The following is a 14828-nucleotide window of genomic DNA, read 5'->3' as shown; positions in this document are numbered from 1 at the left end:
AATTTTTATCTGTAAATGGTTGAAAACCGTAGACGGTTTGAAAAATGATGTCCGGTTGCATCCGTTTTTTTTTAAGAAAATAAAGTTTATATGTTTTAAAATTTTCACTCCATTATGAATAAAGTTTCACTTGTTTGACTGAAATTCCAAGAAAAAAACTGTGCAAAGTCAAAAACCGGATGGAACCGAACGCACTGTACGGTTCCCATTGACTCACATGTAAAAAAAAAAAAAAAAAAAAATAATTATAATAATTATATATATATATAAACAATGCCTGTGTGAGACAGGTGAAACGACGCTCCTATAGATGTTTGGTTGAAATAAAAGCCATTCATTCTTTTCACTTGGAAATTGGTGTGCCGCTGTTTTTTTGCATAACTACTTTGGACCTGGGACCGGGTTATCCAGCGTGCACCCCCCTTTTCTCCTACGTGTGCTGCCAAAAATGTATTTTCAATTATATATATATATATATAATATATATATATATATATATATATATATTATACTGTTTAAGACATTCACATCTGGTGTTTGCAGTACGGTTCCCGTATCCGGTTTCTGTAAAAAAAAAAAACATATGGAACCGTATGAATAGATATTTTCATAGAAAACCATATGGCACCCATAGCATCCGGTTGTGTAGGTTTTGCATTTACGGTTTTATCAGTTTTATTCTTATTTTTTTTCCCATACACAAAACCATAGTCTACTACGGTTTTATGTCCAGGGGAAAAACCGGATACAACGTGTGTGTGTGTGTATGTATATATATATATATATATATATATATATATATATATATATATATATATGTAGAATTCCGCAGCACACTATATATATATATATATATATATATATATATATATATATATATATATATATATATATATGTATGTTGTATCCGGTTTTTCCCCTGGACATAAAACCGTAGTAGACTATGGTTTTGTGTATGGGGAAAAAAAATATATATTATAAAAAAAATTTAAATGGTGGTCTATGGGAACCATACTGAACCGTATGTGCGTACAGTTCCATCCGGTTTTGCAGTTTGCACGTGCGCAGTGCACACCGAAAGTTCTTCCCACAAATAGAACAAGAAGAACTTTATTTAATTAAGGAAAAACATAAAACTCTATCCGTATTTTTTTTTCTGAAAAGACGTCTTAAACCATATGCAACCGGACATCCGTTTTCCAACCATATACGGTTAAAAACCTTACAGAGGTATATACGGTTCTTTCCGGTTTTGAGACATACGTTTTTTTACGAAAAAAAACCTGATACGGAAACCGTTTTGCAAAAACGAGATGTGAATGCAGCCTTAAACGGTTTTTCACCCAGACCAAAAACCATCCTAGGCCACTGTTTTCTGTCCGGGAGAGAAAAAAAGTAAAAAACGGTATGGTTTGAAAAACGGAGACAACCGTATATGTTATGGTGTTTTGAATGGGAAGTCTATGGGCACGGTTTTCTGTACGGTGGCAAAAGATAAATTTTTTTTACATTTTTTTTTTTTCTGAAACCATATAGCAAAATCGTGTTGTGAACCCACCCTTAGTGGTGTGTTACTACACCAGTGTTTCCCAACCAGGGTGCCTCCAGCTGTTGCAAAACTACAACTCCCAGCATGCCCGGACAGCCTTTGGCTGTCCGGGCATGCTGGGAGTTGTAGTTTTGCAACAGCTGGAGGCACCCTGGTTAGGAAACACTGTACTACAGCATGGTTTCTGGCCCCCAGTCAATGTTTTGTCCCAATAAATTTCTAGTTGTCGGCCACACGTCCCCCATTTATACAGGATGATGTGCGGCAGACAAACTTGTATTTGAGTCGCTCGCCAACTGGGAACACATTTGCCAATATTCTGCTTGTGTAAGGCTAAGTTCACACTGCCATAATGCTCTGTCAGCTTCTGGGTCCATATTTTTTATTTTTTTGCGCCAAACGGACCCAGAACAGTTGGCCAACACGGCTCCCTTTACCGAAGCCCAACGGCCGTGTGAACGAGCCCCAAAAGAGCCTTTAGTCTCCAGCATTGCTTCTCTCTGGCAAAAATGTTGTCACTGGAGGGGATTTATCTAAACCCGTGCAAAAGAAAAGTTGCCCATAGCAACCAATCAGATCGCTTCTTTCATTTTGCATAGGCCTTGTTAAAAATGAAAGAAGCGATCTGATTTGTTGCCATGGGCAGCTTTTCCTCTGGACAGGCTTTGATAAATCTCCCCCATTGTTCGGATAAGGGGGCGGTCTGCTTATGAGGCGGCTTCCATCGAATTAATTGTAAAATTGTTCTATATGGTGGGGGATGTCTTGAGAAGTTTCACTGTATGTCTATATATTTTTGGGACAAATTCCTACATTGTATAATTCCGATATATGATCACATCCAGGGGAAAAATGTGTGGGAACTCAGCCATGATGTCCACTTAAGGGGTGGTCCTTCAGGATTCAAGCTAATGGGAACTGTGTTCCTGCTGTGGAAAGAGTGCAGGAACTCAGTTCCCACACGTTCCGGCAGGACTTGAGCCCTGATCACATCATATAGATAGCAACACATCTCTCTGCCAGTCCTCTGCAGATTAATGCATTTTCCATCTATCCATTGCACCCTGCACTGTCTACAGGGCTCAAGTCCTGTAGGAACTCATGGGAACAGAGTTCTAGCACTTTTTCCATAGCAGGAACAAGTGGGGAGATTTATTAAAATCTGCCGAGTTGCCCATAGCAACCAATTTTTTTGAGAGGCATTTAAAAATGAAAGCGATCTGATTGGTTGCTATGGGCAACTCAGCAACTTTTCCTTTGGACAAGTTTTGATAAATCTCCCCAGTACTGTTCCCATTAGCAGGAATCCTGCAGGACCAACCCTTGAGTGGAAATCTTGGGTGAGTTCCCACATTTTTTTCCCCCCAGACCATATACCCAATTTAGGATTCAAATATACTTGGTTAGTTGTATATGAGGTGGCCTTGTCCTAGCACGTGGGCTCATACAGTTCCATCACACTGTGCAAAATAAACTCTGGAAAGTAAAGCAGTAATGCAGCTTGCAATAAACCAGATAGTCAATGTTGACACACAATGGTGCCCACAGTGGGCCGCCACGTCTGTTTTTGCCTGTGTATTACAGTCACTGCATATTCGCACCTATACATTTAGTTTGTTTAGCTAGGCAGAGCTGATAACTTCAATGGTGGAAATTTTTTGTTTCAGTACACAGAAGATTGCCGAAGTGGAACCTATCCCCCCTCAGGACCAACGTAAGTCATCATAAATGTTGGCACTTGCCACTAATTCTAGTTCTGTCTTTAGTTCAGGAGTTAATACAGCACAAATATAGTCTTAACACCTATAATGGTGCTCTGCTATAAAATAGTCCAAAATAGAAATTTCAACAAAGGAGCAGAAAAAAAAGCAGCACTCACCACTGTGGTAGATAGAATCCAGTACATCTTTTATGGTAGACAGTATACATGGCAAGGTGCTGGGGATGAACAGTCGACAGCCATTTTCCATAAAGTCCCACATTAAAGGGACATTTTGTTCCAAACGCTGAGTGTGGGCACCCGGGCTCGTGATGTCAGCCCCTCGTGACGTTGCGCAACACACCCTCAATGCAAGTCTATGGTAGGCGGCATGACTGTGATGTCACGAGGGACCGTGACCGTGATGTCATGAGCCCCGGGGCTCACACTCTGCGTTCAGAACATAATGTTCTGAACGCTGAGACAGTGGAGTGCCCCTTTAAGGGCCTGTTAAGGCTGCATGACCGAGACTACAAGTATGTATGGACTCCCCTCCCAACCTCTGTATGGGCCTCAAATCGAAACGGTTGACAAGTCTATTTTAAAGGGGGGGGGGTTATCCATGCTTTTAAAGACATTTTTAGAAGTCCTCTCATGCAGTAAAACAACAAACTTTTGCTTTCCTTTCCACTCTCATCCGTTGAGCCCCTGCTCGACACTCCATTGTTACTTTAGGAGCGGTCATTTATCCTGCCACAGCCAGTCAGCGGTCAGGCTTCATATTCCTGGCATCACTGCTATGTGATGGGAGCTATGATGCCTGGAGTATAAAGCATGATGTCTACTACTTTAAAGGGGTTATCCACCATAATGGGATTTTAGTACGTACCTGCCAGACAGTAATGGACATGCTTAGGAAGGATCCGTGCTTGTCTTGGGGTTAAATGACTATGTTGTGAGATTACCATAATGCTGAGGCTATTCTTGTGTGAACTGGCTGTTTGCTGTTTGAGTTCGTCCTCTCAAACTACAAATCCCATAGTTCCTTGTTTGTAAGTGTGAGGTAATTTTTCTTCCTCCCACACATCAGCCACCCCACCCATTGAAACACACCTGTGCTGCCCCCAATGCAATACACCAGTGCAATAGACACTCATTTTGTATGCTGTTAAAAATAATGTAGGGGCAAAATTCACAGAATTGCGAGACCACCATCACACACAGGTACAGACACCATATTATGAACTACACTAACTTTACAGCCGCTGTAGCATAGTCAAATAAAAAATAATCCCGGAATTCCCCTTAGTGCTAAATGGAGGCGAAAGTAAGAAACAGTTTGTTGAAAAATTAAACATGGAGAACCCTTCTAATATTAATCAGTTTACAGCTTGTTTTATAATGATGTTGAGGTTCCACAATTCTAAGAGATGGCAGCTGCCAGACATAGCTGGGAATCATTACAGTCATACAGGTCCATTAGCATTGCAGTTTGCAGACCAAAAGTTCATCTATTCAAGACTGAGGGTGTATTCACATGTATGGGTATCCTGCACGTATTTGATGCTGCAAAATTGAAGCTGCAGATTTCAATGTAAATTTGCAGCATAAAATCTGCAGCTTTTAATATGTGCAGGATACTGTACGTGTGAATACATGCCAAAAATATGACCTATAACTAGGATAGGCCACCAATATCTGGAGTGTAGGCAGCACTATTGATCACTAGTTAGAACGGTTTCCTGATGATTTAGATAGAAAATAAAACAAAAACCAGTTTTTAATGCAGAGAACAGATTGCAGAACTAATAAGACATGTGAATGTGGTGCTGTATGTTTCTTTGTGATCATATTAAACATTGCTGTCTTTACAGGTACCAGGGAAATGCACCATGGTACACAGTAAATCTGGACCAACCACCAAGTGAAAGATGGAAGAAGATAATCACAGAAAAGAAGCAGCCAGTGAGTGTCTACATTTATAACCTGTTACAGAAGGTGTAGACAGTATAATAAAGTAATTCCTAGGTCACAAGTATTGGGGCCAATTGAATGCAGAGCCAGGAATATGTTCTAACATTAAAGGGGTTCTCCGGTGCTTAGACATCTTATCCCCTATCCAAAGGATCTTGCACGCCGCACCCCGTTAAAAATCAGTTCCCGGAGCACGTTCGCTCAGGGTCTGATTACTGGTGATCACGGGCAGCGGATAGGGGATAAGATGTCTAAGCGCCGGAGTACCCCTTTAAAGGCTTATATCCTAGGATATCTTCATAAATTATGTATACAATGTTTTGCCTGTTATTTGCTCTGTTGGACAAGTAAAAGCCTACAAAATACTGTGAGCCCTAAAGTGGCATATGCTTTGGCAAATCATAGGAAACCGCTCATCTCATTATGGTCATTTTGATCCAGTGGACCCGTCGCATTTGTGCGGATCCAGCTGGACTCCTTTGCTGACGTAGGGCCTTAGGAAACGTAGGAACGCGATACGGTCCGTTGCCCGAATCTCCTCCTACTAGTCCACTCCCACATTCGCTATGTACCCGCTATTGAAATAAAGGTGTTCCTGCTTCATTCATCTTCTTTGTGTGCCATTTAATTTTTACTACTTCAAAAAAATAACTACATGCACCAAAATTAGTACTCTTAAGTGTCCTCTTGTGACCCCCTATAACTTTTTTTTATTTTTCCGCATACAGGGATATATGAGGGTTCATTTTTTGTGCCGTGATCTGTAGTTTTTATCAGTACCATTTTTTTATTTTGATGGGGCTTTTTGATCGCTTTTTATTTTTAAAAAAATGTTATGGTATATATGAAGTGTGTTTTTTAAGTGTATATAATATAACCTTATATTTTGATACGGTAGTTCGGACAGTTACAAACGCAACAGTATCACATATGATTGTTTATTTTTGATTATTATATTTAGAAAATGGGGGGGGGGGTGACTCAAACTGTTATTAGGGAAGGGGTTAATTCACTTTTATTAACTATAACTTACTATTGACTTTATATAATTGCATACACTGTACAATGCTGTGCTTTTGCTCAGCTTTGATCAGTGTTATCTGTGCTCTGCTGTTCTAGCCTTCCATGGCTGGCTGGGGACATCAGAGCACCTATCGGACAGCGAGGAGGCTGGTAAGGGCCCTCCCACTGTCCACTCAGCTGATCGGGACCTGCAATTTCGCAGCAGATGTCCCGATCAGCTCCACTAAGCTAACCTGCATGATTAACCCCAGCATTTAGATGCCATTGATCAACTTTGATTGCGGCATCTAGAGGGTTAATGCCGGGCATCGGGCTGTGTCCGACATAAACCTTGTGTCCTGGCTGCTCATAGCAACACGGACCCACTGGGTATGAAGCGTGCTCAGCTCGTGAGCATGCTTCATACCTTGGTAACGGAACCAGGGCGTAGAGGTACGCCCTCGGTCCTTAAGTACCAAGACGCAAGGGCGTACCCATACATTTTAAATTTGTGACAAGTGACCAACCTATCTGTAGGGGAAAACACATTAATACTATACAAACTCCATGCAGTTGCTGTCATTAGTTAGATTTCATTTAAAGGCTGGAATAAAAATAATAATCTTCCGTCCTCTGGCCCCGGTCTACTTCCTGGTTTTGGGGCCTACTGCATCACACTGGGCTCACCTAATCACCAGCCGCATTAATGTCCCACCTGATGGGCATTGTGATATAACTGGCCCAGGCAAGAGAAAGAAGGCTGGAAGACAGATTCCAGGGACACCGGGGGACGGGCGGAAGGTAAGTCAGTTTATTATTTTTATTCCAGCAGCTCACACACGAGAAATAGACATCAAGTTTCATCAAAGTCCTTTTTTTTTTTTTTTTTTTTTTTAAGACTCAAGAGTAGACTGTAACCATGTTATGTGTCTTTTATGAAACTCTACTGTACTTACTTGTGTCCGATGTGACTCCAATATACAGGAAGGAAGCCTACTGATGTGTTTGTTTTTATTTATTTTTTTTATTTTTTTTTTTTATTGATATGGGGAAAAAAATCTGCATACTGCACTAGATGCTGTATTGCTGCTACAGAAGAGCATTTCTTTAATATGACATCAGCAATCAGATACAAAAAGTCACACATTGTTTGCCAGAAACACTGGCCTTGTGCAAAAATGTTGCAACTTTTTGACATTTTGTGTCATGCTTGCCAAGTTGGAGTCTGGTGCAAAGTGGGCATTATGCCTCACGAAAGGGCATGGTCTCATGGATGTGCCAGATTTCTTAATATACATAAATCGGTGTACCTGTGCGCTCAGTGGGTGAGAAATTTTATCTTGATAATTCCACCTCCTTGTGTATGTTCTAGCTGCCATGTAACAGTTTACTTCTCCCAGCATCTGCTATGGCATCCTCTGGCAAAACCAGCAGTTTTCAAGTGGTGTGGTGTGTGGGTACTTGCATTTTGAAAAGGGCTGTCTCTGATAAGACAACATCCAGTACTGTAAAATGATTCTTTGACATTAGTTAATAGCATTCACGATGCTGAGTCCTGGTTAAGTGCCAAAACAAAAGCTTTGTAACTGGTTTAATAACTTTGTAACTTGTTTTACATTTTATACTTTGTTTCCTGTCTGCATAGTGTTAATGTAATGCAGGGCATCAGCAATCTGTTGACTTATCTCATGATTTTTTCTTTCCTCTCCATAGCTAACTGCGATGATTCAACAAATTAAGGACTTGGTGAAATTTGTCTTTCATAGTGAAAAACTTATTGATTTAGTAGATACTAAACTGGTAAGTTGTCATTTTACAGTCCAGATGTCTTATGGATGCATGTGCTGTGAATACATGGGGAGATTTATTAAAACCTGTGTACAGAAAGAGTGGTGCAGTTGCCCATAACAACCAATCAGATTTCTTCTCTCATTTTTCAGAGGCCTTTTTGAAAAAGAAAGAAGCGATCTGATTGGTTTGCTATAGTTCACTGCACCACTCTTTCTGTACACAGGTTTTGATAACCTAATACACAGTGGGGGGATTTATCTGTGTTATTATTAGGACTGCAACTAACGATTATTTTAAAAATTGATTAGTTGACAGATTTTTAATCCAATAAAAAATAAACTCAAATCCTGCATTTTTTTTTAATTTTTTAATTTATTTTTTTTAACAGAGGGGAAAAAAGAGAAGGGTGAACAGGACAGAGAGGGGACAGCACCTGAAGGGTTAACCTATAAGTTTCAATGGGTAGCAAAGTCAGATGCACAAAATATGCAGCAGAATCTTTAAGTATAAATGTACCCTTAGGGTATGGTCACACGTAACGGATCTGCAGCATATTTTACGCTGTGGATCCGCCAGTGACCCGACCCATAGTATGCCTCCAGCTGTAAAATACGCTGCAGATCCGTTACATGTGACCCTACAATAAGGGTACATTCTGAAAGCAGGTCAGGGAGGAGGTGGGGCGGGGTGTCAACAGCTGAAAGGTCACTATGCGTCGGGTTACCGGTTGATCTGCTGCAGATCTGTTACGTGTGACCCTACCCTTAAGCGGAATTTCTTTATTAGATTATCACTCTATTGGGAAGTTTCCACTCGCTCTCAACAGTTTGGTGTGGAGAAATGCAGCTTACGCTGACTTGTTAGGTTTCCAAGGTAACCATGTAACAAGTTCTGTACACGAGCCTTATTCTAATAAGTAGGATCTATGCAGAGAGCTGTAACGTGTTGCTCTGGGCCCTGATGCAATATCTGCAATAGGGCCCTGTGTGCGCAAATTATTATGGTCTCTTATGGGGCAGATGGGCTTTGGGGGCCCCTTAGGTACCAGGCCCCCAGTGTGACTGCTACCTCTGCACCCCCTATAGCTATGCCTGTGCACAGAACTTGCTGGGCATTGCACAGCTGTGCCTCAACTTCCCCTCAATCCTGACCTGAGTGCTCTGGGCCTAAGATTAATATTCTAACAAGACAATGACAAAGACTCACAGCCAAGACCAAAAAGCAGTGGCTTAGGGACAATTTTGTGAATGTTCTTAAATGGCCTAGACAGAGCCCTGATTTCACAGTTTAACAAATGTTGTTTTTATTGTTGAAGTTGTTCAGGCATGTGAGCAGAGTCATGCAGATGGTTGAGTGTTGTGGTGTGAATATGTTGCAAGAGCTCTAAAGATTGTGGTCAAGCTTTTTAGTGCTTGTTTATGCAATATTTAGAATTTCATAATCTCAGAAAGATTCCACTCCTGTACATTATTGATATTGAATTCGGAAATCAAACATCATGTGAAATTGTGAACATTTAATTATATGGACATGAAGAAAGTATTCATTAAATAATGTTAATGAAATTTATATGAAAGACCTGATGTTCAGGCTACAGTACTGTGCACATGCTTGTTTATGACCATACAGCGGACGGCTAAAGTTTCAGTTCCTGAATTTCCAAAAACACCCAAAAATAGACATGAAAGGCATGCAAAGCCTGTGCACGTAGAAAATAGCAAAAAAAATGTACCTTTTTTATTAAGGTATAGTGTTATGCTTTGTCTTTTTTTATTTTGCACTTTCAGGTCATGGGAGTATGCACCTTGTCAGGTTCTGCAACACAGTTCTACACGGTTTTATGCTATTTAGTGTTTTTATTTTGGTCTGTGTCAAATCTGCTTTCCAACAAACAAGATTCATTACCTTTCTGCTAGATGTGCACTGCCCCACCTATGGGCCTGAAGAAAAAAAAGTACATTGCTCCACTATCCTCTTCAGGCCAGGGAGGGAGATGGAGAAGGCAGGGTGCATGTCTGACCACTGCTCCATTTAACGAGGTGAACACAGGAGCTCGGTTTCTATGATTAGTGGGGATCTGGCTACTGACACCCCTGCTAATCAGACACTCAACACCCATCCTGCAAAAAAGCAATGATTGTTGGTGGTAGACTACTTTAATGTCTGTACAAAATGCATTATATTTTATATTTTCAAGTCGTCATCTGAACAACATCGCATGAGATTGTCGCCACAGGTTAAAAAATGCCTCTCCCCTTCAACTCCTCAGTGTTTTCGGTTCCTGTGGTGCAGCAGTATAGAGGGGTTCTTACTTCTGGATCCTGGACTGGAAGGGGTTCGTGTAGCCCGGTTGTTCTTTTCACTTTGCCCCTATTTTTATGGGTTCCCTTCTCTCCTTTTAGGGAGACAAGGAGACCCTGAATAAAACTAAAGATGTTTCTAAGGACGTTAAAGTTAAAATTTGGTGTATGTAAAGAGAATTTCACCTGAAGGTTATACTAAACCCTTATGCAAACCCTGTTCTGGGAAAGTTGACCAACCAGAATCCATGTCCTTTATGGCCAAACTTTATTCTATTATGAATAAGAAAGTGCATGCTTTGGTTATTGTGGCTATGCTTAGACCATGTATTATGGATCCCTCTCCACCTATGCATCCTCCTGAAATTATTGTGGATACAGACAGACTCGGATTCAGACCTTGATATTGTGTCTGGTAATTCAAACGCTCAAGAAGTGGGTGAAATTATGGAATCTTTTTCATGATGATAAGAAGTATTATTTTTCTGAGGATATAAATATTCTGTTGGGTGGTTAGTGGCACCATGATTTTTGCTGAAGTCAGCCATGCCTTCCATCCCGGAAGATGCCTTTTATGGCAACAGAAGTTCTAAAAGATGCATATTACCATCTGCCTATATGTCTGTCCCACCAAAAATATTTAAGATCTGCAGTGCATCTCAACAACGCTCTTGAGGTTGAAAGGGATTACAATGATCACGTACAATCTACTAATAGCTCGTTCTCATGGTTCTCTCTCCCAGTATGTTCGACAGACCATAGCTTGTCTGCAACATTTCAGCTAGATTGTGAATTTTTAAATATCAGAGCTGACTCCGTCAAGAAGCAAACAATTCCTGGGTACGATTCTAGACTCGGAAAATCAAATATTTCAAACATTTCTTTCTACAGACAAGATTTTGTCTTTTCAGCACAAAAAAATAAAAAAGCTCTAAAAGAGGAAGACCATGACAATAGTAGAGGCAATATATACTGGCAGTTCCATGGTGCCAGAGTCACTCCAAAACCTTTAAGACCCAGATACTGAAGGTGTGAGATTGCTCTGTAATTTCTTTAGAAAAGAAGGTTACAATTTCATTCCAAGTGAAAACTTCTCATGTTGGAAACTTTCAGTTGCAGGGTTCCTGGTACTAAGAAACTCTGGGTCGTCTCTTGAACTTTTGAGAATTAGTGTCAGACTTCCAGAGACCATGTACATTTTATATAAAGGTATATTCAGACAATGTTACAACTGTTGCATTCGTTCTTCATCAAGGGAAAAAAGGTTCAATCTCCTAAAGATGCCAGAGAAAATCCTCATCTGAGTGGAAGAGAATGTGGCCACACTCCCAGCAGTTGACTTCTAATAAATACTTAGGGATTCATCTCCCATTTACCTGGATCTAAGTCTCTGGTAAAAAATTGAAGTGAGACCTTTTTGCTAGCAGACAAAAGCAGAAAGAACCTTACTACTTCTCTTTTAAACCCGAGAGACGGCCCAGAGACAGTAGATGCTCTTCACATGTGTCTTCAGAAGGTCTGGATGGAGAAGGTAATCTTTATAGCCCTGATGAGGCTAATGAAGTTAATTCAGCTTGCTGAAACATGTTGTACTAATGGATCCTATACTTTTTTTCACAAATTGACCTTCTTTGCCAAGTCCCTCTGTTAGAAAATTCTGGAGGACTGCAGGGAAAAAGACTTTCATACACTAGATGTAAAAAGTTCTGTTCTTCATTATCTTTGTTACCAAACCATAGAGAATAAACTCCAGCCTATTCATCCAGTTTCAAGGGCCCAATAAGGGCAAAAAAAATCTACATATTCTATCTCTATCGGGCAAGCCTATTAATCTTCAAGCGCCAAAAGGATTAAGGGCACATTCAAACTGGGCCATGGCAATCTGCTTGGCGGAAAAAGCCTCTGCTTCCCTAGAACAGATTTGTAGTATGGCTACGTGGTCTATCCTCACATTTTCTTTAAACATTACAAGCTGAATGTGGCCTTTTCCTGGGACCTTAGGTTCGGTTGTAAGGTGCTACATGCCGTGGTCCATCCCTGAACATTACTACTACTACTACTACATTACTCCTCCTCCTTCCCTCCCTTCCTTCCTCTTACCAACCAACTACTACCACTAGAATGATAACTTGCCGATAAATTATTTTTCATGAGTCCATCACGACAGCACCTGTTTTATTCCTGCCCTTAAAGTGGAAAATAAATGATGGACTCATGAATAGTGAATTATTGGTAAATTATCATTCTAACTTTCTGCTTACTTGTTTATTTTGCATACTTTATCTTCCTATTTTTTAATATGTATGTTTTTCAGTAGTTGTTTGTACCAGATAATATTTTAGTGGTGCCAGGTTTTCTGTGTAGAGTGACACAGATTCATTTTGTGCCACTATATGGGCAAAAATCCTAGCTAGCACAACCAAATCTCTAATGACTTAAAAGAACAGTGTTAACCTTATGATGCATTAGAGATGAGGTCTGTCCAGGATTTTGCACTGTAAAATTGATCTAAAACATTTCCATGTGGTGTGAGCAGATCTATTCTTTCTGTGGACACCGGAATGTAAATTTCCACTGCAGGTGTTTCCGGTGCAGAAATTCTGCTATGTGAACAGTGCAGCAGAATTCCATTTAAATCAATAGGACTCTGCTGCGGAATCTCTGTACAGAATTCCACATGGAAATTCCATCGTGTGAACATAGCCTTAAAGTTCAGGTCACTAACATAAATGTTCACAAAGTACTGAAACTGTCTCTTGTGCACAAGGCAAGATCATACTATGTATACTGATAATTGTGCTTTCTTTTTTGGTAGCCTGTTAGTATGTACCAAACCTAATGCTTTAATATGTGACTCTTTTTTTTTTTTTGCAGCCAGCTCTCGTTGGAAATCTTCCACCGCCTTTTGATGGAGAAATTAAAGGAATTGCAGATGCTTCTGGACTACCATTAGGTATTTGTGGGCGATTACATAGACACTACAGATAGAAGGAAAATATCTTAGGTCAACAACATATTTCAGTTGTTCTCGAATATTTGTCCCAAAACTTTACACCGTTTACAGGACAGTACTTGAGAAGCAGAACATAGTCTTCTCCCTCTAGGAATTCAGATGACTGCTTTAATTTTTTTGTTTCCTAACAGGAGAAGTTATGTTATTCAACATCTTCTATGAAGTTTTCACTGTGTGCACATCAGTCGTGGCAGAGGATCCGTCTGGTAATCTTCACCTCAACTTCACATCTTTTACTGCTTGCCGACTGGCTTGTTTTAATATAAATCTCTTTTTTAATATATAGGAAAGTTATTTCATGCCAGAAACCTGGATTTTGGATTATTCCTTGGGTGAGTGCAACAATTTCCTGGCAGTGTTAAGTGATGCGAACGCCCCCCCTCCCTCAGACAAAACATCACACCACACTAACCATATTGGCCTTGGTGCTTGCCATGTCAGATCTGCTTATACAGCCTGCCATAGGTGGGCTGTACTAGCACATCACAGAAAAAAATCTGTCATTTAATTTATAGGGGAACCTTAAACGTTATAAAATCCCTATAATGTAAGTCATACCCATTTTCCAATAAATGTAAACAAAAAAGTTAACATATTTGTAACTGCGACATGCAAAAATGTCTGAACTATAATGTTAATGAAGCAGCAAAGTGGGTGGCATAAATAGAAGTAGATAACAAATGCCATTGTTGTGGGGAGGGTTGTGTTTTGTAGTTAATATCCCACAAGTGAATACACCCCTCACACTTTTGACTACACTGGAGAAATGACCCTCTGCTACAATGTAAAGTAGTGAGAGAACAGCCTGTATAACGGTGTATAATGTTGTCCCCTCAAAATAACTCAACACACAGACATTCATTTCTTCCAAAAATCAGCATCACACCTGTCCTCAGGTTGTGTGTGTGCATATGTGTGCGTGTGGTGTTACGTCTCCATTCATGTCAGTTTAACTGAGCTGTAAACCACATTCCCAACAATATAGAAGCCATGTCAATTTTTCAATACATTTTATGGTAAAATGAAAGGTGTCATTACAATATACAATTTTAATCCCACAAAAAAGCCCTCATATGGGACCCGGTTACTATCAGCAGCCAGGGACAGGAACAGGTAATGGCAGACATCCCCAATCCTGCTGATGCTCGCCATTAACAATTCAGATGCAGTGATTCATACGGATTATGGCATCTGCAGCATTGTCATTTTAACCCCTTTACGCAAAATCAGGTACATAAACGTGATTAGGGATGACTTCCCGCAGCACCACATACATGTACCTGATGGAAATAAACTGTCACAGCGCCGCCGGGCGCCGTGACAGTTTTATTGAGCTCGGCTGTGCTGCACAGTCGAGCCTCCCTGAACCTGGCCAGAGACCAATCGCAACGGTCCCCGGCCGGCGATCGCTCCAATTGGTCCGTCAGTACAGACGGACCAATAGCTGGGATCTGGTGGGGTCTCCTCCTTCCCCCTCTCCTTTGTTGCTTCACACAGTGA

The 14828-nt window shown here is 40.5% G+C and overlaps 1 protein-coding gene across 4 annotated transcripts in view; it reads left to right on the top strand.

Moving 5' to 3' along the window:
* ASAH1 (N-acylsphingosine amidohydrolase 1) overlaps nucleotides 1-14828 on the top strand; it is a 40411-nt gene that overhangs the window by 684 nt on the left and 24899 nt on the right. For 3 of the 4 annotated variants that reach the window (XM_056559256.1, XM_056559238.1, XM_056559246.1), the window contains exons 2-7: nucleotides 3217-3263; nucleotides 5123-5213; nucleotides 7938-8024; nucleotides 13190-13268; nucleotides 13460-13534; nucleotides 13615-13660. In XM_056559256.1, coding sequence (XP_056415231.1) covers nucleotides 3217-3263; nucleotides 5123-5213; nucleotides 7938-8024; nucleotides 13190-13268; nucleotides 13460-13534; nucleotides 13615-13660 — 425 coding nt within the window. Of the gene's footprint in view, nucleotides 1-2240; nucleotides 2330-3216; nucleotides 3264-5122; nucleotides 5214-7937; nucleotides 8025-13189; nucleotides 13269-13459; nucleotides 13535-13614; nucleotides 13661-14828 lie in introns of those variants that run through there. The other variant, XM_056559264.1, reaches the window with a different exon arrangement.

This window comes from Hyla sarda, chromosome 1 (assembly GCF_029499605.1).
Source record: "Hyla sarda isolate aHylSar1 chromosome 1, aHylSar1.hap1, whole genome shotgun sequence".
NCBI lineage: Eukaryota > Metazoa > Chordata > Amphibia > Anura > Hylidae > Hyla > Hyla sarda.
Note: the sequence above shows the minus strand (reverse complement) of the source record. Positions and strands in the feature narration are given on the sequence as shown.